Source organism: Coturnix japonica, chromosome 23 (genome assembly GCF_001577835.2).
Source record: "Coturnix japonica isolate 7356 chromosome 23, Coturnix japonica 2.1, whole genome shotgun sequence".
NCBI classification, from domain to species: domain Eukaryota; kingdom Metazoa; phylum Chordata; class Aves; order Galliformes; family Phasianidae; genus Coturnix; species Coturnix japonica.
In genome coordinates, this window is record NC_029538.1 from 3908519 (window position 1) to 3933352 (window position 24834).

Sequence of the window (24834 nt, forward strand, 5' to 3'; positions counted from 1 at the left end):
GTTGGCCTCGATCCCCCCCCCCCTCCCCGCTCCGTCTCTCCCCGGGGAGCCCCCTCGCTCGGCGGGGGCGGCAGATGCGGTGCGGGGCCGTGGGCGGTGCGGGGGCGGCAGATGGTGTTTTCCAGCCCCGTTTCGTTCTGCTGCTGCCTCGCGTCCCCGGCACCGTGTGAACGTGAGCGGTGGGCGCTGCTCTGCGGCCGGGTGGGCTCCGGGGGGATCTGGGAGGGGATGATGGAGGGGATGGGGGTACATGAGGCACGGGCTGCCCCACACCTGGGGGTCTCAGCCCCCTCTCAGGGCTCTGGGCACGGTAGGTGCTTTGGGAGGACGTAGTGGGCTGCTGTAACCTGGGATGCTGTGACAAGCCATGTGGGTGACAGCGGCCCAAGGACCGCAGTGCTGGGATGTGGGCACAGAGCTCTGGGATGTGGCTGCTTTAAAAACCCAACAATTTAAAGGGCAAAACCAAAACCCCTCAATAACAGCCCCAGCAGCTCACCCTGGCCGTGCCATCGCCCCGTGCCCAGACCGGTGGGTGGTTTTGGGGTCAGGACAAGGAGCTGCCACTTTGTGCCACCGCCGCCACGGCGCACAGCGAGGCGTTCCCCGCCCCATTGTTCCGCTGCACTTGTCCCCTGCGCCTGCTGTAATTATTATTATTAGCAAATTACAGCTCCAGGCACCAGGGCTCTGCGAGAGGGCGGCTGCTGCCGGCATTGTTTGGGGGGGGTTGAGCCCTTCGGGGCTTCCAGGGAGGGCAAAGGGGGGGTCCCGGGTGGTGGGAGGGACCCCCGGGGCGCGCGGGGGGTTCCCCCCTCCCGGTCCCGCTGATCCGCACCGGAGCGGGGGGTCTCGGGGCGCCGGGAGGCGGCGGCAGATCCGCACCGGAGCCATCTTTGCGCCGCCGCCGCCGCCGCCTCCCGCTCTGATTCCCGTGGAAAATCCACCGCCGCGTCTTGGCTGCGCCTCGGCGGCCGCGCTCCGCTCCGCTCTGCACTGCGGGGCCGCCGCCACTCGCATGCTGCCTCCCGCCGCGCACCCACGCGCGGGGCGCCGGCCCTCGCGGAGCCGAGCCCAACCGAACCGGGACGAACCGAACCGGGCCGAGCCGTGCCCAGCCCCGCAGCTCCGGGCCGTCGGGGGACCGCCCGGCACCGGTCGCGGGATGTAGGCGGAGGAGAGGGGTAAGGGCGGTGGGCGCGGGGCTCCGGGGGTAACGGGTGGGAGCCGGTGGTTGCGGAGGGGCATCTCGGTGGGCATCGGGGGGGGGTTGTCCGGGGTTGGTGCCCGGGGTGGGACGCGGCCGGGGGATGCTCGCGGTGCTCCCGGCCGCCCCTTTGCTTCTCCTCCCGTTCGGTTCCCGCAGCCGCTCCCTGCGCGGTATCCCGCGGGGGACGGTGTCAGCGCAGCTGCGGGGTCGGTGTTGCATCCCCTAATGCGTTGGGGATGAGCTGGGGCTGGAGCGGAGCCGGGGGCTGCCGGGTGGGTCGGGGTGTTCACAAGCACCGCAGTGGGATGCTCGGTGCCCACCCGAGGGCCGCTCGGTGCTGCTGCGTGGGGGCAGCGATGGGAAGGGCAAGGATGGAGCATCCAGCATCACCCACCCCCTGGGCACGGGAGGCTGTGCCATCGATGCAGCCATCCCTTGGACGTGGTCCTGGTTCTCACCTGGTTCTGAGGGCTCAAATGGGGTTTGGACAGGCCCAGTCCCCCCCAGCTCGGGGGTCTCACTCCTCGGCAGTCGTGGAGCTGGCAGCATGAGGGCTCTGGGGCTGTATGGCAGCTGTATCCCACCAGGTGGGTACAGGCCAGGGGCTGCCGTGGGGCTGTGGCTCTCAGTGTGTTTCCAGGCTTTGTGGTCCATCCCAGGGGATCTGGGTCCCTCTCTTCTCTCCTAGCCTTCCTTCCCCTGGATAATCAGATTTAGTTCCTCTACCTTGTGCCAAACCTGGGATTGTTCAGCTTTCCCACCCTGTGACACTCAGCCCCACATGTCACCCCCCTCATGGGGCTGAGCAAAAAGTCCCAAACATACAGGAGGGGCTGGAGTCATGCATGGGCAACAGCAGCCCCACCAGAGCCCAGGCCAAGAGCTGAAGGCTGCCCTCACTGTAAATGGGGGCAGGATTCGGCCGGCAGTGCAGATTCCCCTTTAGGAAATGGATGTCATTTCCTGTCTATCTCAGTCCCTCGCCTCCCAGCTCTGAGCATCCTCCACACGCGGCCTTTGAGGACACGCGGCCGCGGGCGCTGCTGCTGGGAGCTGAGCACACGAGGCATAACATCCCTTCTCCAAAGTGTTTTGTCAAGTGCTGGCAGGGCTGGAAGGAAAAGAATTGCCATCAAAAAGTGCAGAGCTGCCCAGCTGTGGGGCAGCATCATTCCTGGCTGCAGGACCCCACTGGTGGCAGATTTTGGAGGGGAGGGTGAGGGATGCTGTGGTGCACAGGGGCTCCTCCTCTGCCTCCCCATTGGCAGCTTAAGGCAGAGCCCATTTGTGGGGTCCCCATGGCTGTGCCCTCCCGCATGGACAGGATCCAGCTCTGTGGTTTTGGTGCCCATGTGCTGCTGTGGGGCTCCAGCTCCAGGTTTTGCAGGCGCTCGCTTCTCTTTGATCTGCTGAGCTGAAACCCTGGATCCCACCGAGGCAGAAATTGGGATCTGGAGCCAAAGGTGACTCTTGGCCCTTGTTTCTATCATGGGCAAAGCTAAAATCTGGAGGAGAGCGATGCGAAGGGCCTGGATTCAGCTTGGGAGCAGAACGGGTGGCATGTGCATCTTCTGACCATAAAATTGGATTTCCTGAAATAGCATTTAGAGCCCCAAACCCCGGCAGGGACCGAATGACAGGTCAACAGGGGTGTGGAAGCCCCACCACGATCCTGGCTGCCTGCTCCGAGCCTTTGGCAGAGAGTAATAATAGTAATATACGATGCCATTGCCTGGGAGAGAGCGGGGCTGGGAGCTAAGAATAGCAGCAGACGTGCTGCAGGAGGGGGGGCCGGGATGCACAGGTGGATGGGTCCCAGCAATGGGTGGATGGAGGCGGATGGTGCATCCCTCACACAGCCTGCAGTGTGGGGAACATGATGGGATGGGGAAACGTGGAGCGGTCCTTGGGGTTATGGACCAGCTCTGTGCCCATCGGAGCATCCCTGGGGCTCTGCAGACCCAGTGCTGACGATGGGGGCACAGCGCAGTGGGGTTGGGCTGCTTGTTGCCAGCTGTGGCAGCCGCACGTGGCAGCAGAGCTGGTGCCCGTCAGATTAAAGAGAATTAATTTGTGCTTTCTGCAGGACCGGGGGTGCTCTGGTGTCCCCCACCCTGCAAGCAGATGTGCTTCAGCACCTCCCCGTGCATAAAGCCTTCCCTAAATCCCAGTTAGATTTTGCACGTTTCCCCCCACCCCCCTCCAGCTCACTCCTCCCCAAATGCTGGAGTTGGAACGAGCCATGACATGGTTTCTAATCAGCTTCTGAATTCATATTTCTCTTGGCTCTCTTTGGAGGAGGCTTTTCAAAGCCTTTGTCTGATGCCGCCCGAGCTCTGCAGTTCTCAGTGCCTGAACAGCTCAGAGCTGCTCATGGGAGCATCCAGGAGACCCTACATAAACAAAGTGCTGTTTGCAGCAGGGAACTCACAAGGACGCACCAACAGCACCCAGTGATGCTGCCAAGAGTGGGAGCTGAGGCATTGCCTCCCCACCACCACCTGCAGCCCCAGGAGCTGTGCTGGGCTCCTGGCATTGCTGTTGGCACCCATCATAGTACTGCACTGCTCCCGTGCCCAGCACTGTGTGCCCATCTTGGCCCGGCTCCGCTGCGCCCGGTGCATTGCTGCTCTTGGCTCCTTCTCTGGCACCTACCGCCTGTCAGCAGCGAGTTGTTGCTCTCAGCAGAGCCAGGGGATGCAAACAGATCCCAGCGCTGCCAAACCCCAATTAATAACCAGTGAATCATGGGGCCACTAGAAGAGCAGATGTTTGTGGCACAGCTGCCAGCTCTCGGTGCTCACCGGGGGGGGCAGCTCGGCCTTAACCCCACAGTTCGGTGGGCTGGAGCCACTGGGGCTGGAAACAGTTGGAGTTTGTGGTGGGCAGAGCAGAGCTGGAGAACAGCCGGGCTGTAGGAGTGTGGGGGTGCTGCGTTGGGAAGCTGGAGGTGCCATCCCTGGTGCTGTGTTGGGGCTGGGACCCTCTGCTGGGGGATGCTGAGCTGGTCCTTGGTATGGGGTGGTGGGTCTGAGATGTGGCCGTGGTCAGGGTGAGATGGAGGGATGGCAGCAGTCACAGCTCTGCTCAGAGCTCCATGGGGGTGGTGCAGGTGGGCTGGGGGTGTGGGCGTGCGGGGGGAGCTGTGGGGGTGAGGGCTGTGTGTGGGAAGTGTGGGGTGTGCAGGGTAAAGCAGGGGTAAGGCTGCGTGTGCAGTGTGTGGGGTACTGCTGCAGTGTGTGTGGGTGGGGGGGTGCACAGCAGCGCTGTGGGGGCAGTGGGATGCAGGGGGTGCACAGTGCTGCATGTACATCCACCTGCACGCGTGGCCATGCCTCCATCCATCCATCCATCCATCCATCCATCCATCCATCCATCCATCCATCCATGTACACGGGGCCGTGTGTCAGTCTGTCGCTGCACAGCGATGCTCAGAGCGGGGGTGTGCGGGGGAGGGCAGCCCTTGCCGGGCACGTGGCCGGGTGCGGGGGTGGTGGAGGTGTGTCCCCAGAGCGGAGACGCCGACAGCGCTCGGAGGTGCCGGTGCTGGTTGGGAGCGTGGCCACCGCTCGGCTCCGGGTGGCTGTGACCCTGCGGACACCTCCGGCCTCACCCCGGCATGGGCGGCCCAAAGGGGTTCTGCAGGAGGAGAGCGAACCGGACCGCAGCCGTGCTTCCATCTGCCGGTTCCGATAGAGAGGGGATGGGCAACTCTGTGGCTTAGCAGCTGGGATTGGTGAGTGGGGTGCGGGGAGGGAGGATGGGGTGCCGGGTCTGGGTGCTGAGCCGGAGCTCGCACCACTGCAGCGCTGCTCCTAACCCTTTCCTGGCCGAATCCCCTTTGCTGGCAGCCAGCTCACCTTGGTGTGCAGCGTGTGGCTCCCAGCCAGCCCTCACCCAGACGAGCCAGGTTCTCCTCCCTCCCTTCCCCTGCAGCCCTGTGCTGTGCTGGGGCTGTGTGCGTTGAGGCTGGGCTCTGAGCTCATGGTGTGCTCCCCCACGCAGACACAGTGCTGTCCATGAGGATGTTCAGGTGAGCCCACTCTGTGCCACATTGTGCTGGGTGTCCTGTTGGTGGTGCAGGGCAGGAGGGAGCGGGCTGTGTGTGTGAGATGCTGTGCTGCACGTTTGGAGTGGGCAGCCCAATGTGTTTTGGGAAGGGGTGTGTTTGCCCACCCATTGCATCCTGGAAGGGCTTTCCTGCTCCAGCAGTAAATTCCTGTGTCTGGGTGATAGCTCTGCACTCTGCCATGTGCTCTGGTTCCATGCATGGGGCCGGGAGCCCTGTGTGCCTGCCTGCCAGACAGCCCCGCTGTCGTGAGCAGCACAGCCGGTGCCAACAGCTGCTCCTTGAGCTTTGCCTGTCTCCACTCCTCTTGATGGCAGCCGGATCTCTGTGTGCAGCTTTCCCCTGCCATCATGCCTTCACCTCTGGTGTGTGCTCCGGGAAACTGAGGCAGGAGGGAAGGATGCAGCAGAGCTCTCTTGATCCCCGCCATCCTCAGGCTCAGTCCCACCCCTCACCTCGGGTTGTTTGCTCTTGTTGAGCGTGTACCCTGTGATGCTGAGATGAGGGCGTTCTGGGACATGGCCTGTGGCAGCGCCCATGCCGGTCCTACCTGAGTGCTCAGGGCCCTGGGGGCCTCCTGGCTCCACCCGCAGCCACCTGGAGCCTCCATGGCCAGGGGTACAAGAGGGGCTGTCGGGGTCTGAGGGTTGCAATGGGGTTGCAGGGTGTTGTGTTGGCCATGGTGGTGGCTGTGATGGAGATATGGCTGTGGTTTGATAGTGGCCATAGAGGTGGCTCTATGGTGGCCGGGAGCTGTCCGTGATGCTGTGCCCATTGTGGCCGAGCTGCACGGTCATCAGACCCAACACTGCGTGGCCAAAAGGGACAACCCACATCATGTCTGTGTGTCCCCCCCGGGGATGTGTTGAAGATCAGGAGCCCCCCACCACCATGAGGATGTCAGCTCCCCGCTGCCCTTTGATGTACAGCAGCTCCAGCCGGGCTGGCAGGATGGGCAGCCAGCTCCATTGTGCAGACACCCACACCCTGTGCACCCACTGCTAATTACCTGCTGGGCAGGTTGGATGGGGATGGGGCATGGGTTGGGTTGGAAAGTGTGGCAGGGCCACCTGGGGACACGAGACACTCAAAGCTCCATCTGTTTTGGGGGCCTGGAGAGGTGCTTTGGTCCTTAGGTGTGTGCTCTGCCCGACATGGTGTGCCTGGGGCTGGGGGATGCCGTACCACATCCAAGCCTGGTCCCCACTCACTGTGACAGTGTCAGCACTCCGGGCACAAAATGTCACACCATGCAAATGAGGCTGCGGGAGCGGCTGATTGAAGGGCCCTGCCCCGCCTCGGAGTTGCAATCAAATATGCAAATGGCTCCCAGGGAGGCTAGCGAGGGCTAATAATAGCGGGGGATGAGGCAGTGCAGTGTTCTTTGGGTGGGTCCTTCTGTCTCCAACCCAACTGGGATGTCACCCCCAGCGAGTGCTGGAGCATGGGGGCAGCTTCAGGTGCTGTCCTTGTGCCTGCTGTCCCCAGACAGCCTGGGGGGGCTCAACATGTCCCCACCACAGCCCCCCAACCCCTCCTGGCACGTTGGGAGCTGGCAACCGCCTGACCTTTGTGAAGAATAGTGGAAGTAAGGATGGAGACAACAGTAACTAATTATTCCAAACCTGAACCTGGAATAATTAGCCCAATTAACAGTCTCAGGTGACGTTTGTATCCCATCTGATAACAGCCTGAAGAAGAAGGAAATTAATTAACCCATCAGGTTGACATCTGTGGGTTGTGGTGCCCTACGGATGGCAGTGGGGGCATTTCAGGTGCCCATCCCAATGGGGAGGAGGGGGTCCCACTGCACCCTGGGGCTGTGTGCAGAGGGGTATAAGGCTGGGGGGACGGTGGGTGGGTGGCAGCTGGGTGGATGGGGGGATGCTCCAGCCTGAGGCTGCTGTGGTGGGCAATGGGCTGGGGCTCAGCATCCCCTGGGAACGGCACCGGCGCAGGTTCGTTAGCGAGGCGGCAGCTGTAGGCCTTTAAGGTTGCTGTGGAAACGGTGGTGCTCGTTATGGAGCAGAGCCTGCTGCATGCCAGGCAACCCCCCCCCCCCGCGCTGCAGGAGGGGGACCCCAGCCTGGACACACAGTGCACTGTGCTTGAGGGTCCCCTTTTGGGGCCAGGACCCCTCCCCTGATGTTCTGGTATGGACTCTGACAAGCCCCCACCTTGTGCTTGGTGTGAGCAGAGGTACCAGGAATGCACGCACCCAATTGCACATGCATGCACATGGTCACACCTGCACGCACATATGTGCTTGTGCAGCATGGGGTGCCATCATTCTCACCTTCTGGGCACCACAACTGTGCCCTACACCCCCGCATGTGCCCACACACATGTGCATGCCCATATGTGACCCCAAGCCCTGGCATACGTGGCTGTGCCCTGTTCCTACACACACCTTCCTTTGGGTAAACTGGGGCACGTGGGGACAGCAGTGGCTGCCCCCTCCCCACCGCCCTGTCCTCACACCTCCATCAGCACGTGGCGCACGGCCTCAGCTCTGCTCGGAGCTTTTGGAGTTTTAATGAGGTAAATGGTATAAAAGCACCGTTTGCCCTAAATGCCCATCGCTGCGTGAAGCTGCTGCGTGCGGTCCGGGCGCTGCCTGGGAGCTGCTGTGGGGTGGGCAGTGCTGGGGCTGTGGGTCTGGGTATGGCACCTGGGGGGAGGAGGAGGGCGTTATAGAGTATTTGCAGTCATTTTCCTCCTCCCCTCCAAGTTTACAGCTTACCTCAGCGGCTTATCAGCCTCCAATCTCATTAAATCAGGCAAATTGTAGCATCTGATATTTTATGGAGATTAAGGTGTGCGCCCAGACTCTATAATTATCAGCAAAGATGTATTTACAATACCTTGTTGCTAGTAAACAAAAAATAACTTCAGATCAAAGCACTTTTAGAAGGAAATAAATCTGCCCATAGGGCCCCGGTGTGATTTGTGGGGAGAAGTGTGTAGGAGTGGTGCTGCCCTGTGTGGGGCCATGGGGACACGCTGGGAAATGAGGATACATGAGGCCATGGGGACACGCAGGGTGATGATGGGGATATGCAGGTCCATGGGGACACACAAGGGGAATGTCCCCACTCCCATGTGGTTGCTATGGGTCCCATGTGCCAAGTTCTCTGTGCTCACAGGGATGGGGACATGGCCATACCCTTTGCCACCCGTGCCCTGTGTCACCCATGGGTGCCCTCTGCTCAGAGCACAGGATTTACACCCCAGTCCTGCTGCCACAGGGTTGGGATTTATTCATGCCAACACGGGAGTCTCCTGCCAGTGCTGTGGCCCTCTATTTGTCACCATGCTGTGGATTACCGAGGAGGTGACACTGTTTTATTGCTGCCTGATGTGGATTTATCCACATGGTGGGACCTGGGCTCACCACCCATGTAAATCACAGCAGCAGCTTTGCACGTGGTGGCCAAGGGATGTTTTGCCCCTGCTGCCCTATGGAGCTGTTCCAGGGTCCCCATCCCCAGGGCTCCTTGGGCATTCCTCCTCTCCATCTCATCTGCTGCCCACTGAAACGCTAATAAAATGGTGATAATGCCTCAGACGTCCTCTGGAAAGGGCTTTGAGACAGATGAAAAGCCCTACTTAAGAGAGAGGCCATTATTATTAATAACTTGGAGCAAGGCTGTAAATTCAGCCGACGCAGCTATTATGGGAAACGGAACCGCACCAGCTATACAGACCAAAGGTGCCTGGGTGTGGGATGGGGATGGATGAGTGGGGACCACATCCCTGTACCCAGCAGCAGGACATCTGGCAGCAGCAGGACCTTGGCTGCAGTGTGTGCATTGAGACAGTCCCTGCTTTTATGGGAAGGAGGGACCTGGGGCTGTGTGCGGTTCATGGGGCATCTCCCCCTATAAAAGGGAATGTGGCTGGGGTTGGGTACCAGGCTGAGACCTGGATGCGGCTTGGGACAGGGGTAACACAGTCTGTGGGGATTCTGTGGTGTTGGGGTTCATTGGGGAGCTGTTACACATTCACAAAGGAGACATGAAAAATAACCCCATGCGACTCCAGCAGCCATCAGCCAGCTCAGCAAAAGGAGCAGATCCCACTTGGGATCATTTTACATCCCTAATTTCCATCCTGTGCTGCAGCACAGCCTGCAGGATCCCATCTGGGGCCCCTGTGGGTGCCAACCTCGTGGGCCTAGGGCTGGAGCAGGGGATGCCTTGGGGTACACAGAGCTGTGGGCTCATAGTGTTGCCTGTGCCCAGCTTGGAGCTTCTGCGGGGGAACGAGCTTTGATATAAATATCTTTTTGCTCAGCACACGACCTACTTTCCAGACAATGCCATTAGCCTCTCGACTCCCCCATTCATCTTCCACCGTCCTTCCCTTTCTCTTGTCCCTGCACTGCTCTGCGCACCCACTGAGTGGGGAAGAAGGATGTGCGCACTGGGTGGCACCATGGGGACCCTGTGCTGGGGCTACCAGCTGTCCCCAAGGCCTCAGGGGCTGTGTGCCTGGCCCCTGACCTTGATCCTGCTTTGCAGAGGGGTCCTGATCCTCTTTAGAGCTTTTCCATCCCACCCCAGAGGGTGCTCAGCTCTGGTTGTCTCTTGCTCCTGTCCCCAGCTCCAGTCACTGTGCCCTGGATGGCAAACAGCCTCCTCCAGGGACAGCTTCATCAGGGATGAAAGGGAGCATGGCAAAGCAGGAGGCAGCCAAGTGTCACCTCTGAGCTGGCACACAGGCATTGCGCTGGGGGTCAGGAGGTACCCGTGAGCAACCCCAAAACCAGGGCTGTGTGTGGATGTCATGGGTGCAACCCTTGGGGAGCGGCCTCGTGGCTGTCCAGGCTGTGCCCTGCAGCACCCGCACACCTCCATGTGCTGCTCGAGCTCAGCCCCCTGCAGCTAAAATTAAATATGCAATTTGTATTGCTGGTAAATCCTGTAAATCTCTTTTATCTCTAAGCTCTTGTCGCAGGACTCTCAGGGGTGTAATCTCTGCGGGCCCCTCGTGCTGCCCTTTGCAGCTCACTATCTCACACTGTACTCCCCTTCCTTCTGCTATGGTGGGACGCTCAGGTGCTGCAGCAGAGCAGGATGCAGGGTGAGCTGAGCACCCCATGCACAGCCCAGCCTGGCCCTGTGCCACCCCTGTAATGCTTGCAATGGGGACACTGGTCCCAGTGGAGTGACCCCATCCTCTTGGCACAGGGCTGTACTGTGCCCAGTGCTCCCCCAGCCATGCGCTCTGCCCCACACTAAGAGCATTGTGCAGAATTATGTATTTAAATATTTAGGTTTTCATCAGCTTTGTAAATTAAGCCCATCGATTAAAGCGGCAGTTCAGGCCCTCGTTGGTGAGCGGTGCTGTGCTCTGCTCGGGGCTCTCTGTGCCCATCTAGGTCTCATCCCATCGTGGGGCTGCAGCTGAAGGTGGGGTGCAGTGGCACAGAGTGTCCTTTGGTGGGGACAGTGGGATCGTTGTTGTTCACTTGCTGGTCCTGCTTGCTGGAAATAGCATCGTGAGCTGCAGAACAGGGTCAGTGTTACCAGGGTTTTTTGGATGGGGGCAGTTTGGGGCATGGGGTGGCATATGATGGGGGAAGCAGAGCAGAGAGCAGCCCCTTGGCACGGCTGTGTGCCCTGAGCTCGTGAAAGCTGCTTTGAAGTGATCCCCAGCTTAAGTCATTACACCGCGTGGTCGGGGAGATAAGTGGCTTTGAAGCAGGAGCAGCATTTCCCTGTGCTGGAAATGGGGTGAGCTGCGGTGCAGTTGGAATGGAGCTGCTGGAGTTCAACTCATTCTTCTGCACATCGTGTGGTTCCCCACATCCATGACCCTGGAAAGAGAGGAGGACCATAGGACACATCCTTCTGAGGGCGCTGGGCTGGGGCAGCACACTGTTGGGGACATATCCACTGTGTCCTCCCCTTTGCTGTGGGTAAATATTGGGCGCGTTGGCTCTTCATCCTGCTGGGCTGTGGGAGCAAAGCTCTCTGTGGGTATTAGTAGTGATGGTCACTGTGTGGGAGCCCCGTGCAATTGGTTTGTTGGTGGCACTGAAGGGCATTGGCAGTGCATCCTCCTACTGTATGGTGAAGAAGGGCTGAGCTGTGGGACTACCACCATGCACTGCTTTGCTGCCCAGGTACATTTTCTTCCCAGCCTAATTCTGTCCTAATTACTCACTCATCCTTAATTACTCCCTCCTCCCAACACCCTGAGGCCCCTGTGCTGGTACCGTTGGTTGATCCATTGAGAGGAACTGTGTGGCTTCAAGATGTCCCCACTGGGGAGTGGTTCTGTCCCCTGGCCCTCTCTGTCCCCTGTTGTATACATAGTGGCTCCCAGTGTCCCCATGGGGTGTTCACCACAGCTGTCTTCTCCCTGCCAGCCCCATCAGCTCCCATTTATAGGGGTTTTGCTGCCTGTGAAGCAGGTTGCTCACAAACTGGGGGTCTGCTGGTCTCCCTCCTCCACACTGGGATGCTCTGGCCCCAGCTGCCCCCAGGGTTCCAGCGATGGCATACAGTGCTGGTGGATACCTGGCAGTCCCCTCCCCCTAGCTCCAGCAGCAGCAGCCAGCAGTGATGGTGGGGATCCCGGTGCTGGCGGCCGCGCGGGATCCCCGGCAGCTGGAGCACGGCATGGCAGTATTTCCTCGCTCTACTCAAGGAGTAATTGCTCAGATGGGGACTTGGGGGCAACTCCCATCCCTCTCCCGGCATGGTAATGAGTCAAGAAGCCTCAAAGACAAATGGCTCATTAAGAAGCAGTGCTGCATTGCAGGATTTTTCATCCCACCAACCGCTGCATCAGCAGAGGCAGTACCTCGCGCTCACTCTCCCCAGCACTGGGAGAAGGAGCTGTCAGGCAACCGGTGCCAGTGCCAAAACTAATCATGTGCTTAATCAATGGCTCCCATCAAACGACCTGCCCTTAGCATCGGGAGCAGGTCGGATGGGAAGCACAGTGCTCAATGCCGCTCCTTGGGGTCACCCAGTTGTGGTCAGCCCAGGGATGCTGAGCAGTGCTCAGGGCTGGAGCAGCTCCTGTGCTTCAAGGCACCACGTGGATGTGGGCAGCACAATGCCCCAATGGCTTTCACTGGCACTGCTCACACTTACATTTCTTCAGCTGATATTTGTCCTTCATGACTTTTTAAAAAAGCATCCCTTATTTATAGCCACGTGGTTCCCACCCCTCGTCATCCCCTCCCAGGCAGTCTCCGCTCTCTGCTTTTTGTTTCATTACCGGTAATTTGGTTTCTTGATTGCATTACATTGGCTGTGATCTTTACATCCTGCTCACTCTCTGCCCCAGGCTGGCTTCTCTTGGGGCTCCTCTGGTTGTCCATCTGAGCACCCAGCAGGGCCTGCATGGCCCAAGCTCTGCACAGAGCGAAGCCCCCTTGGGCAGCCCCAAACCCTGTGCTCCCAGCTGTGCTTGGTGCCATCTCTCTGCTCCAGTCTCCCAACCAACCTTAATCTTCTCATCGCTGCATGATGAATGTTGCACCGCCATCAGGAGCCAGCACTGCTCCTGTCCTGCTCAGCCCTCCCCCACCAGCAGGGCCAGGGTGGGCTCTGGGGATGGGAGATGGTCTGGCAGCTCCGTGCAGCCAAGCAGGGCTGCTCTCCCCTTTCCTTTTGAAGTAATTACTTCCAGGAATGACAAACTTCTGACTAATTACACTCTCTCTCTCCGGCCTGACGCAACTAATGAAATATCTGTGAGCTGCTTTCAGCTAATTCCACTTTTAAGAAAATAATTACTCAATGCAGAATTACGCACTAAATTAGGTGATTCCTTTCCCAGCCCCCCCCCCTACCCCCTCACCTTTTTTTTGTCAGGCTGAGTAAATTTTACTAATATGGCCTAATAAAATAACGGGCTAATTAGTCATAAAATAAAATATTTGCTTTCTGCAATCCTTCTCTCTTACAACTGGTCGGGGGGGGGGAAAGTAAATAGATGAAAGGCGAGGTGGAAGCGACCTGGCGCTATTCCGTATTTATTTTCATCCAACGACTGTAGATCAAATTTGCTCAGCTCCAAAAGTGGGAAGAGCGTTAATTTTTTTTTTTCAGGCTCCAGCTCGCACGCGGCGCCGGGAGCTCAAGCTGCGTGTTTGTTCTCTCTTACTTTCATCACAAGCCATAAAAATCCCCAGCAGGAACCGCGCTGGCAAACTTGTCGCTAATTTGCAAAGCAGAATGGACCGGGCTCGCTGCGCATCTCTGCCGGGCGAGCGGCCGCACAAAACCACTCTGCTCTCACTGGTGGCAGGAGGAGCCTTTGTGGAGCATATGGACGGCTCCAGTGCAAATCAAAGTCAGTGCTGAGGAGGATGCTGGGCAGCTCCAGCGCCCGCTGGCAGGGAATTGCATAAGAGGATGTGGCTGGGGATGGGTTTGGGGCGTTGCTGCGCCAAACATGTGCAAGGCTGTGCTGGCCGTGGTGCTCCTCGGCTGGAGGAGGGAAGGATGCGCTGCTAAAAACCCACAGGGATTTATTTGGGTCAGGCTCTTTTTGGGGACAATCACTCTTCCTCTTTATGCTTCATCTCCTGCAGAACTTTCGCCCCAGGACGTGCTGCTGGAGGGGACGCCGGGCTGTAAGGACATGAGGACGTGAGGACAGCATCCCTCTGAGCGCTGGGCGGTGAGTGCCGGGATGCTGGCTTTTGGGGTTGGACTTGAAAATATGGGGAAAAAAAACCTCATTTTGTGGCACTGAGGGATGTGGTTCAGTGGGTGTAGTGGGTACGGGTTTAGTGGGCATGGGTCAGTGGTTGGACTTGGTCTTAGAGGTCTTTACCAACCTTAGTAATTCTATGATTCTAACACTGTCAGACCTGAGTGTTGCAGTGGTGTTTGCAATCCTGTCTCCTTTCCACCAGGGATGCAGGGGGTCTGGGCTCTGTGGGGGCTGCATCACATCCCCACAGTCCTCAGCATCATCATGGCATTGCCAAGGCTGAGATCTCACTGTGCTGTTCTGGGGAGCAGAACTGTCTCTGCTAAGGGCCCCTGTGGGAAATCAAACAGGGAGGTGGAATTTGGGTGAGCCCCACAGTGCCCGGGGTGATGGGTCCCAGTCTGCCCAATGCTGACCCTGGGGTGGGGAGAAATGCCAGAAAAGCAAAAGTCAGAGGGAAGTTGGTGGCAGGGGAATTGCTGATGGGAGTTTCTCCAGGCTTTGGATGCAATAAAGGCAAGAAGTGAGTTATTTGTAATGGTAATTACGCTCTTCCAGTTTATCCTAGCACATAATTGTGTGGGCGGTAGGTTCCCAATGGTGGTAATTACCCTGGTGTTAAATGGCACAAAATTCAGACTGGTCTGGTGTTTTTTGCCTTTTCTGAATCTGTGATGGGACATGGGGATGGGAGATTTCCCTCGGGTCCCATGCACTGTGCATGGCAGCACAGCAGTGATCCAGGCACATGGTCCATGCTGAGACCCATGGGAGTGCTCCATCCCCATCCCTATCCCCATCCCAGTCCCCATCCCTGTCCCCATCCCCATCCCACTGCTGCTGGCTGCAGGAAAGCTGCAGCACTGCTTCACCAGCACGCTGCTTTGTTTAATTCCTCCCATTCCTGAGCACAAAAGCCTGCCTTGCTCCTAATAATGGGCTGCTCAGCTGTTTTGACTCCTTCTTCCCAACACCGTGGCAATATTTGCTTCATCTGAACACTTCCCTCGATGAACATGAGATGATAGCTCAGCCTGAGGCAAAGGCGGGGCTGGGAGGGATCCTGCAGCCACTACCCATCCATCCATCCATCCATCCATCCATCCATCCATCCATCCATCCATCCATCCATCCATCCATCCATCCATCCACCCATCCCTCTGTCCTGCTGCTGACTGCCCACTTGTTCCCGTACCCCCCCAGCCTCTTGCCCATGCCTCATTCCAGCTTTCCCAGGAGGACAGAGGCATTTCTTCTTCCAGCAGGCTGCTGCTTCCTTCATTTAAGATGCAGCAATTAGGGAGCCTTGTTAGATCTGGAGTGAGATTGTGAGGGCGGGAGGGAGATGAGCAGGGCCAAGCGATGCAGCCTTGATGTTGGGAAGAAAGGCAAGGGGAGAGGCTTGGGGGGGCAGCTGGGGGATGCTCCCTGCTGCCATCAGTGCCTGCAGCCACCAGACCATGCTGTACTCAGAGTTGTTGAGTCCCCATTCCCTCCTGGTGCTCAGTGGGCACAGCCTCTGTGTCTCAGTACACCCCAGGGGTTCCCCTTTTTCTCCCTCCTGCTCCCCATCAAATTGCTCCATCCCATTGCTCCACCTGGGATCAATGTGGCAACTCATGGCTGCTCATCCCTGCTGTCCCCAGGGGTTGTCCCCATACAGGTCACCATGGCTGCTCCACCTTTCCTGAGCCTGACTGCAGAGCTGAGGTGCCCACAGCACCCTCCCTAAATATGATAACAAGGGTGTTAATTGACGCCTGTTAATTAGCTGAGCTACACTGGAGAGTAAGTAATTTCCTCGTTTATAGTCATACCCAAGGCAGAGCCTTTGAGGGGCTGTAAGGAAGACAAATCCCTGTAGGGCACACATGTCTCTGGAGTTCTCTGTAGCCCTGCACTGCATCTGGGGACACAGCAAGGACAGAGCCAGCCCCGGGGCTGCCGTCACAGGGGTATGAAGTGATGCTCTGTATTTTGCTTCAGAAATGGTTAAATGACAGCTATGTGTGTGTGGTGGCAATGCATGGGGATGGCAATGCGTGGCGATGCCTTTCCTTGCTCCATGTCCTTGCTGCCAGTGGGCACAGGGTGGTGGAGGATGGCACTGGAGGAACGTGAGGTGTCAATACATAGTGGAATGGTGGGAGGATGGGTGGGATGGAGATGTCAGCACAGAGCAGCCCCCCCAACCCCCCGCTTCAGCTCATTAGTGGCTCGGTGAATCGCAACGGCTGGAAAACGCAGCCAGAACAGTTTTCCTAATGGAAAAACACGTCATAATATTTGGTGCCAGGGAAGAAAACAAGTTTCTCATGATGTCGAAATGTCCCCCTGCACTGTCTACTAAGGATCTGCTTTGAATGCGTTGAGGCAGGCTGCTGCTTTCCCTTAGAAATCCCCATGGTTTCGCATCTCCTTGGGCAGCCCTGCAGTTCCCAGTGCACTGTGTGGGGCTGGGGGGCTCAGCAAGGCTGGATGGGTGCTTCCTGACCCTGTGAAGCCAGAACATTTTGCCTGAGTAGGAATGGGGGTTTGAGCAGCTGGATGGGAACATGACAATGTGCCCATGCCTGTCCCCGCAGGTGAGCCCGCAGGGAAAGCCCTGCAGGATGCCGAGGCTACGGGGCAGGTGCTGACACCATGAAGGGCTACCATGGGGAGCGTAGCCAGGCACAGCACTCCTCCGGCCACCGCTGCCGCTGCATCCCAGAGGACTGCGAGCATCCCACCGACTACATCCCCCACGGCCCCGACGGCCGCCCGCCTTACCTCCTCAGCCCCAGCGAGCCGTGTTCCCTGGAGCATCCCTTCTGCCCAGTGCGGAGCCCCAGTGCAGCCGGTGAGTGCGGTCCCCTGAGCGATCCACCCTCCGGCAGCACCAGCAGCACCTTCCCGAGGATGCACCACGGACAACAGCAGCAGCAGCAGCAGCAGCAGCCCTACGACTCCTGCGACGAATGCATGGCGACCGCCCACCCCTCCAGCAAGATCAACCGTCTGCCCCCAACGCTGCTGGACCAGTTCGAGAAGCAGCTGCCGCTGCACCACGACGGCTTCCATACGCTGCAGTACCCGCGGGCCGGCGGCGCTGAGCCGCGCAGTGAGAGCCCCAGCCGCATCCGCCACCTCGTCCACTCCGTGCAGAAGCTCTTTGCCAAGTCGCACTCCCTGGAGGCGCCCGCCAAGCGGGATTATAACGGCACCAAGATGGACGGCCGCGGGGACGGCTACCACCACCACCACCACCACCATCACCACCACCACCACCACCAGTCCCGTCACGGCAAGCGCAGCAAGAGCAAGGATCGCAAGGTGGATTCCCGGCACCGGACCAAGGTGATGGGCTGGTGGAGCTCCGATGACAACCTGGACAGCGACAGCAGCTATATGGTGTCCGGCCGGCACGCCGTGGACCAGGGCACCCAGTACTGCGTGGACGCTCCCGAAAGTGCCTTCAGAGACTTGACTTTGAAGAGTCTAAAGAGCGGCGGGGAAGGGAAATGCCTGGCGTGTGCCGGGATGTCTATGTCTCTGGATGGACAGACGGTCAAGAGGAGTGCCTGGCACACCATGACCGTCAGCCAAGCCCGCGAAGCCTACCCCAGCGCCAGCGGCACGGAGAAAACCTTGATGCTTCAGGAGACAAAGGCCAAAGACAGAGCCTACCAGTACCTGCAGGTAAGGGGGACAGGCAGGGCAGGTGCTGCTGTTCCTCAGGACTGTGGTTGGTGATGTCATGGTGATGCCATGGGGTGAGCTGGGGCTGTGTCTCTGCATCCCGGTGGCTTGGGGTGGTGTGGGGGCCTTGGTGGTGTCCTCAGTCCTTGCAGGGTTTCTTGCAGGGTTCCTTGCAGGTGGTACCAAGTTCCTCTGCCATCTTCTGGTCCGTGGTTTGGGGTCAAGGCAGCTCTAGCTGCGCAGGCTCCTCACAACCCTCTGTTCTCTCCCTCTTTTGGGCTTTTATTCTGGTGTGTGCCTGGCCCAGTGCCACCACCAGTCCCATCACATCATCAGGCTCCCTTCTAGGTCACCTCCCTTCCAATTAAAAGCTAATTAACTCTTCGCTCCCTTTCCCGGGGGAAGGAGACAGGGAGAAGCAATGTTGGGGTGGGTGGCAGCGGGGGGTATCAGGGCAGAGCACTGGACCCACCACCATCCTGCCTGGCCTGGGGACAACATTGTGCCACTGCAGCCTGGTAAGTGTGTGTAGCAGTGGCACAGCCATTCTGGCATGGGTGGGATTTGGCCTGGTCGTGACTGCCGGGGGGGCCACAAGGTGGGAAATGACAAGCAGGGGATGCAGCTGGGACTGCCAGGAGGGTTTGGGGCAGGGAGGATGGAAAAGTGGTGCCGGGCTTGGGCTGTTGTGTGCCCCTGTGCACACCCACACTTACTCCCCACCCCAGGTGCCGCAGGACGAATGGAGTGGGTACCCGGCGGTGGGCAAGGATGGGGAGATCCCCTGCCGGAGGATGCGCAGTGGCAGCTACATCAAGGCCATGGGGGATGAGGACAGCGCCGACTCGGATGCCAGCGCCAAAGTGTCACCCCGGGCGGCCACAAGGAGAGACAGCTACCGCCGCTCCTCCAGCGCCGACCAGGCCAGGAGCAAGTAAGGGTGCTGCTGGGCTGCGGGAGGGAGCTGGGCTGAAGGCACGTACAGAGAGAGGGCACATGTGCAGGGAGGTTACAGCCAGCGTTCCCAAATACTGGGAGTGTCCCCATCCCCACTGCACACAGCATGGAATTTCCCTTCTCCTGATGGCTCTGTACCAGTGGCACCCAGGATGGATTTTTGGGTTGGTGACGACCCTGTGCTGGGCACTTGATGTCTCTGCAATGTGCTGGTTGACAGGAGCTCTTGCTGCAGCTGCACGCTGCCTGCATGGGTGCAGAACCCCAGTGGGGAGCTTGCATGCGCCTCATTGCCACTGCTTGTGCACGGAGCCCTGCACGGCAGCACCCTGCCAGGGGCTGCTCCACCTTGGGGCTGGCACAGGGAGCCTGCTCTGAGCATCTCCATGCCAAACCCAAGCAGAGGGCAAGGAGCCAGGCAGGCACATGGAGCACGACTATTTTAGAGAGCTATGTTCAGCCCCACCTGCGGCAGCCCTGGAAAGCCTCCAGCTCTGCCAGGAGGGTAGAGGCAGTGGTGAGGGCTCGCTGCAAGAGCTGCAGTGGGCAAGTGGGGCTTGTGGGTCCATTGCTGTGGCTGCGTTTCCAAATGCTTGGCTTGACTGTGTTGCTTTTGGTTCCATCCCTTCTATTCCCACTGTCTCTCATTAGGTTTGCAAGTAGGCACTATTCTGATTCATATATCTGTAACTGTCCCAGCTGCGGTGTGCCACCTCGAATGCTCCCTCGGGGGCAGGGCTACGGACGCTCCTTCACCACTGGCCAGGTAGGATCCTTGTCCCAGCTGTCACCTGGCACTGTGCTGGGGCCATGGGTCTGTCTTCACACCGGGATGGAGGGTGGATGCTGTGGATGTCACCCCAAGCATCACCCACTGCTCTCCACAGATCAATGACGAGCTCAACCACCAATTTGAGGCTGTCTGTGAGTCTGTTTTTGGTGAGGTGGAGTCGCAAGCCGTGGAGGCTCTGGACCTGCCCGGCTGCTTCCGCATGCGGAGCCACAGTTACCTGCGGGCCATCCAGGCGGGTTGCTCCCAGGACGACGACTGCCTCTCGCTCTTCTCCATGTCAGCCCCTGCCGGGCCACCCATCACCAGCAGCATCCTGAAGCCTGGCACCTGTGAGTCCTGGGGGTGGTGAGGAATTGGCAGCATGAGGGTCCCCATGCAGCCCCACCTTGCTCATGGCTCAGCCGCACCATGGGATGCCCCCCACCATGCCCCCAGCATCCTTCTGCTGTCCTTCCCACACTTCTTTCCCTGTTCTTTGCTTCCCTTTGCTGCACCTTGCTGCATGAATGGGTCTGGGCCACTTTCCAGTCCCTTTCTAGAGATAAATTGGCCAAATGGCTGCTCAAGATCCTGCAGGGCTGCCCCAAATCCATGCCTGGCCCCCTTGCTGTGGGAGGGGGTGGGTGCTGCTCCCCAGGGTGCCTGTTCGCGGTAAGAAACAAGCAAATGTTCTCTGTTTTCACGCACCTTTTCATCCTGCGCCTCTCCCACAACAGCCTTCAGTTACAGAAAAGCTCCACCTCCCATCCCTCCAGGAACCAAAGCCAAGCCCCTCATCTCCGTCACCGCACAGAGCAGCACCGAATCTGCTCACGAGAGCTACCTGCCCAGCGAGGTCACCCGTGGCCCCGCCTGGTCCAAAGATGCTGCGGCCCGCTGCAATTCGGCAGAGAGCCTGGAGAGCTCCAAGGTGACGACCGTGTCCCTTGAACTGCCACCCGTGCAGCCCCGCACTGCCCCCAAACCCTCCACGCTCATCATCAAGGCCATCCCTGGGCGGGAGGAGCTGCGGAGCTTGGCTCGACAGAGGAAGTGGCGACCATCCATTGGTGTGCAGGTGGGCTTCGCTCCTCCAGGTGGGCTGAGATGTGGGTATCAGTCTGCCCAAGCCATGCTCAGAGTCCTCCATTTGTCCCTTTGCTTCCATTGTGCCTCCGTGGTGGCCCTAATGCCACCTCCATGTCCACTGTGTGGCCTTAATGCCACCCCCTGTACCACCACAGTGGCCATAATACCACCCCTGTGCACACCCACTCTCCCAACAGTGCAGCCTTCTCTAGGCACTGGATGCCCATGGTATGGGGCCACCCTCCAGCATGCTCTCCCTCTGTCCCTGGCAGGTTGAGGCTGTCTCTGATTCGGACACGGAAAGTCGGAGCCAGAGGGAGTTCCACTCCATCGGAGTGCAGGTGGAGGAAGACAAAAGGTATGCCCCAAGCTGAGCACTGCCAAGCTCCTTGGCCAGTGGCTTTCTCCATTTGGATCCCCCCTGGGCCTCTTAAGCTGACCCAGTTCCTGCATGCATCACTTTCTCTCATCTGATGCTCCCAGAGCTCAGCACCATCCCTATCCTGAGCCTTCTGTCCCCATAAGGGGCAGAATCTGGCCTTGCCTCTCACGCTTCATTGCTTGTAAGGGGCTACCTGGGGAAGAGGATCCCCTGCTCCCATGCTGTGTTGGGGTCTTGCTTGCTGGGGCTCAGCTTGGAACCTGCCCAGGGGTAGACAAGGGCTGGGAGTGTGCTTACCCACCCTGATGCACACTGCTCTGCATCCTTCAGCATCATCCAGTACAGGTAGCCATGGAAACGGGCTAAGAGTGCAGGAAATGAGGGACAGGAAAGATGCAGCTTCTCAGGGCTGTCCCTGGGTGTCCTCAGCCCCAGGATGGTGCCCCCATGGGGACAGGGATGGGTAGGGACATCCTCACACACTCTCTCTGTCCCAGGCGTGCCCGTTTCAAGCGCTCCAACAGCGTGACGGCGGGTGTGCAGGCAGACCTGGAGCTGGAGGGCTTCGCAGGGCTGGCCGTGGCCACTGAGGACAAAGCTCTGCAGTTTGGCCGTCCCTTCCAGCGACACTCCTCGGAGCCCGAATCCGGCCGGCAATACGCCGTGTACAAAACAGTGCACACACAGGGTCAGTGGGCTTACAGGGAGGACTACCAGATGCAGTACGATGCGGTGGAGGTGCCGCGCCGTGATGCCTGGGTGGAGAGGGGCTCCCGCAGCCTGCCTGACTCCGGCCGTGCCTCCCCTTGCCACCGTGATGGGGAATGGTTCATCAAACTGCTGCAGGCCGAGGTGGAGAAGATGGAGGGCTGGTGCCAGCAGATGGAGAGGGAGGCTGAGGACTACGACCTGCCGGAGGAGAGTGAGTGGGGCCGGGTACCCAGGGCTGCACCGTGCTGCTCTCACCCTTGGAGCATCCCAGTGGTGCCACCTGGGTCAGGGAGGGTCAAGAGGTTGGGATCGATGTAGGGGATCCCAAATGGTGGGGAGGGGATGCCTGTGTCCCTGTTGGAGATATGACTGTCTGCTTTCTGCCCAACACTGCCAGTCCTGGAGAAGATCCGCAGCGCTGTGGGCAGTGCTCAGCTCCTCATGTCCCAGAAGGTGCAGCAGTTTTACCGACTCTGCCAGCAGAACATGGTGAGTGAACATCACCCTGGGGTGGTGACCCACTGCCAGCACAGTGGGTGTCCTGGGTGTGTAATATGACCAACGTGGTCCCTCACTGTCCCCACAGGATCCCAATGCATTTCCAGTGCCCACCTTCCAAGACCTGGCCGGCTTCTGGGACCTGCTGCAGCTCTCCATTGAGGATGTCAGCATGAAGTTTGCGGAGCTCCAGCAGCTCAAGGCCAATGGGTGGAAGATCATTGAGCCCAAGGTAAGGGCTGGTGCTGTGCACGTCCCTCCTTTCCTCTTCATCCCCAAGCACATCTGTGGCCAAACCACTGCTGTAGAGTTACCGCCAGCGGAGCCAGAGGGTGCTTTTAGCAAACACTCGAAAAACAAAGAACAGGAAAGAAATGAGGCCATTCCTCTGCTGTGATATTGCAGCTGGATTCTGGGCAGAGCCGTGTGCCAAGGGCCAGGCACGATCCTGCACACGTGCAGCTGCACGGAGGGATGCACGGCACAGCCTCATCTCATTGCTCTGACGTTGGCGGGGGGGGGCGGGTGGAAAGGAGACTCGGGGTCGGTCCCAAGCTCACCCCGAGGCTCTCCCGCTGTCTGTGCAGGAGGAGAAGAAGGTGCCTCCCCCGATACCAAAGAAGCCGCCTCGCTCCAAGGTGCACCCGGTGAAGGAGCGCTCCCTGGACTCGGTGGACCGGCAGCGGCAGGAGGCACGAAAACGGCTCCTGGCAGCCAAACGAGCCGCCTCCTTCCGTCAGAACTCGGCCACTGAGAGCGCAGACAGCATCGAGATCTACATCCCCGAGGCTCAGACCCGGCTGTGACCGCGGCCTCGGCTTTTCTACCCGGACTGGACGGCGCGTCCATCGCTCACTGTGATCAGGGGCCGTGGGGACACCCTGGGGGGCAGCGCTTGGCCCACTCACAGCTTCTCTCTTTTCTATCGTAGACGTTTCATGGATCCGACGGTGAATGAGCACCAACCCGGTTCTGCCCCATCCCGTTGCCCCCCTGCTCGCATGCCCCTGCCCGTCTCTCCCAGGGTCCAGGGCTCTTCCTTCCCCCTGCCCTCTTTGGGGCCGTGTCTCAGCTCTTCTATTCCTTGACCCCCCCCCTCCTTGGTCCCCATCCCATCCAAAGGAGAGGTGACCCCAGCCCCCGGCCCTGCCGGGTGGGAGGGGATGGGGCCGCAGGCAGGCCCCCCCCACCTCTCTGTAACTCAGTGCAATCCCATGGCTGTGGGGACGGACCCCTGAGCCCCCAGCCCCATGCCCAGCTGGAGCCCCGCTCCGCTCCCTGCCTCCTGCCCCGGTGCTGTGGGGAACCCAGGAGTCCTCGACCTATATCCATATATAAATATTACCTAAGGAATAAAACAGAAACTGCACACGACCAGAGCTGTGTTCTGGAGGGCGGGTTGGACCAGAGCAGCAGGTCCTCTGGCCCCAGTGAGCTGAACCCGCATCTCTCACACTGAGCAGCAGCACTGTGCTCTCCAAGCCCTTCCTGCCCCTTTTCCCAGTCAGTTGCATGGGAACACTATGGGGACAGGGCAGTCAGTTCCCTTGTATCTTGCAGTTTGGATACAGGTGTGCGAGCAAGGCAGCAGTGCTGGGGAGACCTTCCTATGCTTATGCAGGACCTTGGTGCAGGGACGGAGCAGGTATGGTGCTGTCCCCCTGCACATGGGGACAGGGCTGTAGGTGTGGGGAAGGAGCCTCCCTTCTCCCTGAGCTGACAGTGCCCTGCAAGGATGGGATACCACGGATGGGGTTGTCGAGCCCTCAGTGCCCCATGGGGACAGGGAACAGCCTAGGATGCAGCGTTTATGCTACAGGAATTCTTTGAAGCCATGAATTCCTTGATGGCAGCTTCCATAGGGGATCTGGAGATGAGGCTGCATCCATCCCATCCCCATCCTGAGCACAGCCCATACAGGGCAGGTACACAGCGCATCCATGCTGCTGGCCCTTGGTGAGGGGCTGCCACGGGGAGCAGCCTCAGCTGCCTGCTCCCACCGCCCCCCATACCCAGGGAACATCTGCCTGCACTGTGACCCCTCCAAGGGCTGCCCTTCCCAACTCCCTTTCTCCCCATGGGTGGGTGGCAGGTGGAGTGGATGCCAGTGCCTCAAGTTCCTATAGGTGCCAGGCAACTCCTCAAACCCACAACCAGCTCTGCAGGATTTGGGGGGCATCAACTTATGTCTCCTCACAGTGGGGACTTGGGAGGGTCTCAAGAGCAGGGCAATGATTCTGGGGGGGGCTTTGTGCCCCGGCGAGAAGCGGTGCTAAAGGTCCAGGTGTCACTTCTTGTGGGGCCAGTAGGAATCAGGCATTGTGAAGGATGATGGAGGGGGGGTGCAGGGATGGAGCTCCCAGCCCCATTCACCCCACAGCCCAGTCCTGCCACCCCCACACCGTAGCTTTAGAGCTGTGCCTGCACAGGGACACCCTGAGCTCCCCCGAGCCCTCCAGCACTGTACAGTGACCGTGACACGTGGCTCCGTTTTTATTGTAACAAACCTCCAGGAATTAATAAAAAAAAAGACCATTTTGGTTATTCCGGGACAGCAGCCACCTCCCTATGGGGGCACGGCTGGCACCCGGCTCGCCTTTAACTGCTCTATGTGTGACCTTCATGTGCGTGGGGCGGTCACGGGTGGGGGGGGGTCTGTAGGGTGGAAGAGGGGGGGGTCATGATGAGAAATCACACTTGCAGAACTATAAGGGTTAAAAGGGAGCTCTAAATCAGGCTGCCCACAGCAAGGTGGTGTAGGAGTGTGCAGCAGTGGGGTACCC

The 24834-nt window shown here is 59.2% G+C and overlaps 1 protein-coding gene across 3 annotated transcripts; it reads left to right on the top strand.

The window, feature by feature from the left end:
- The first annotated feature begins 870 nt into the window (after positions 1-870).
- On the top strand, positions 871-24185 carry DLGAP3 (DLG associated protein 3). Of its 3 annotated transcripts, none has more exons than XM_015883232.2 (12): positions 871-1184; positions 13837-13925; positions 16547-17642; positions 18371-18576; positions 19299-19365; positions 19487-19721; positions 20109-20449; positions 20733-20818; positions 21340-21764; positions 21951-22042; positions 22140-22283; positions 22639-24185. In XM_015883232.2, exons 3-12 carry the CDS (start codon positions 16605-16607, stop codon positions 22855-22857), a joined length of 2853 nt encoding a protein of 950 aa, XP_015738718.1. In that variant the 5' UTR covers positions 871-1184; positions 13837-13925; positions 16547-16604; the 3' UTR covers positions 22858-24185. The 3 variants fall into 3 exon arrangements, with proteins under 3 accessions (XP_015738718.1, XP_015738716.1, XP_015738717.1); XM_015883230.2 differs by having other exon boundaries at positions 872-1184; positions 19251-19365; XM_015883231.2 differs by lacking the exon at positions 871-1184 and adding an exon at positions 4720-4946 and having other exon boundaries at positions 19251-19365.
- Positions 24186-24834: the final 649 nt, after the last annotated feature.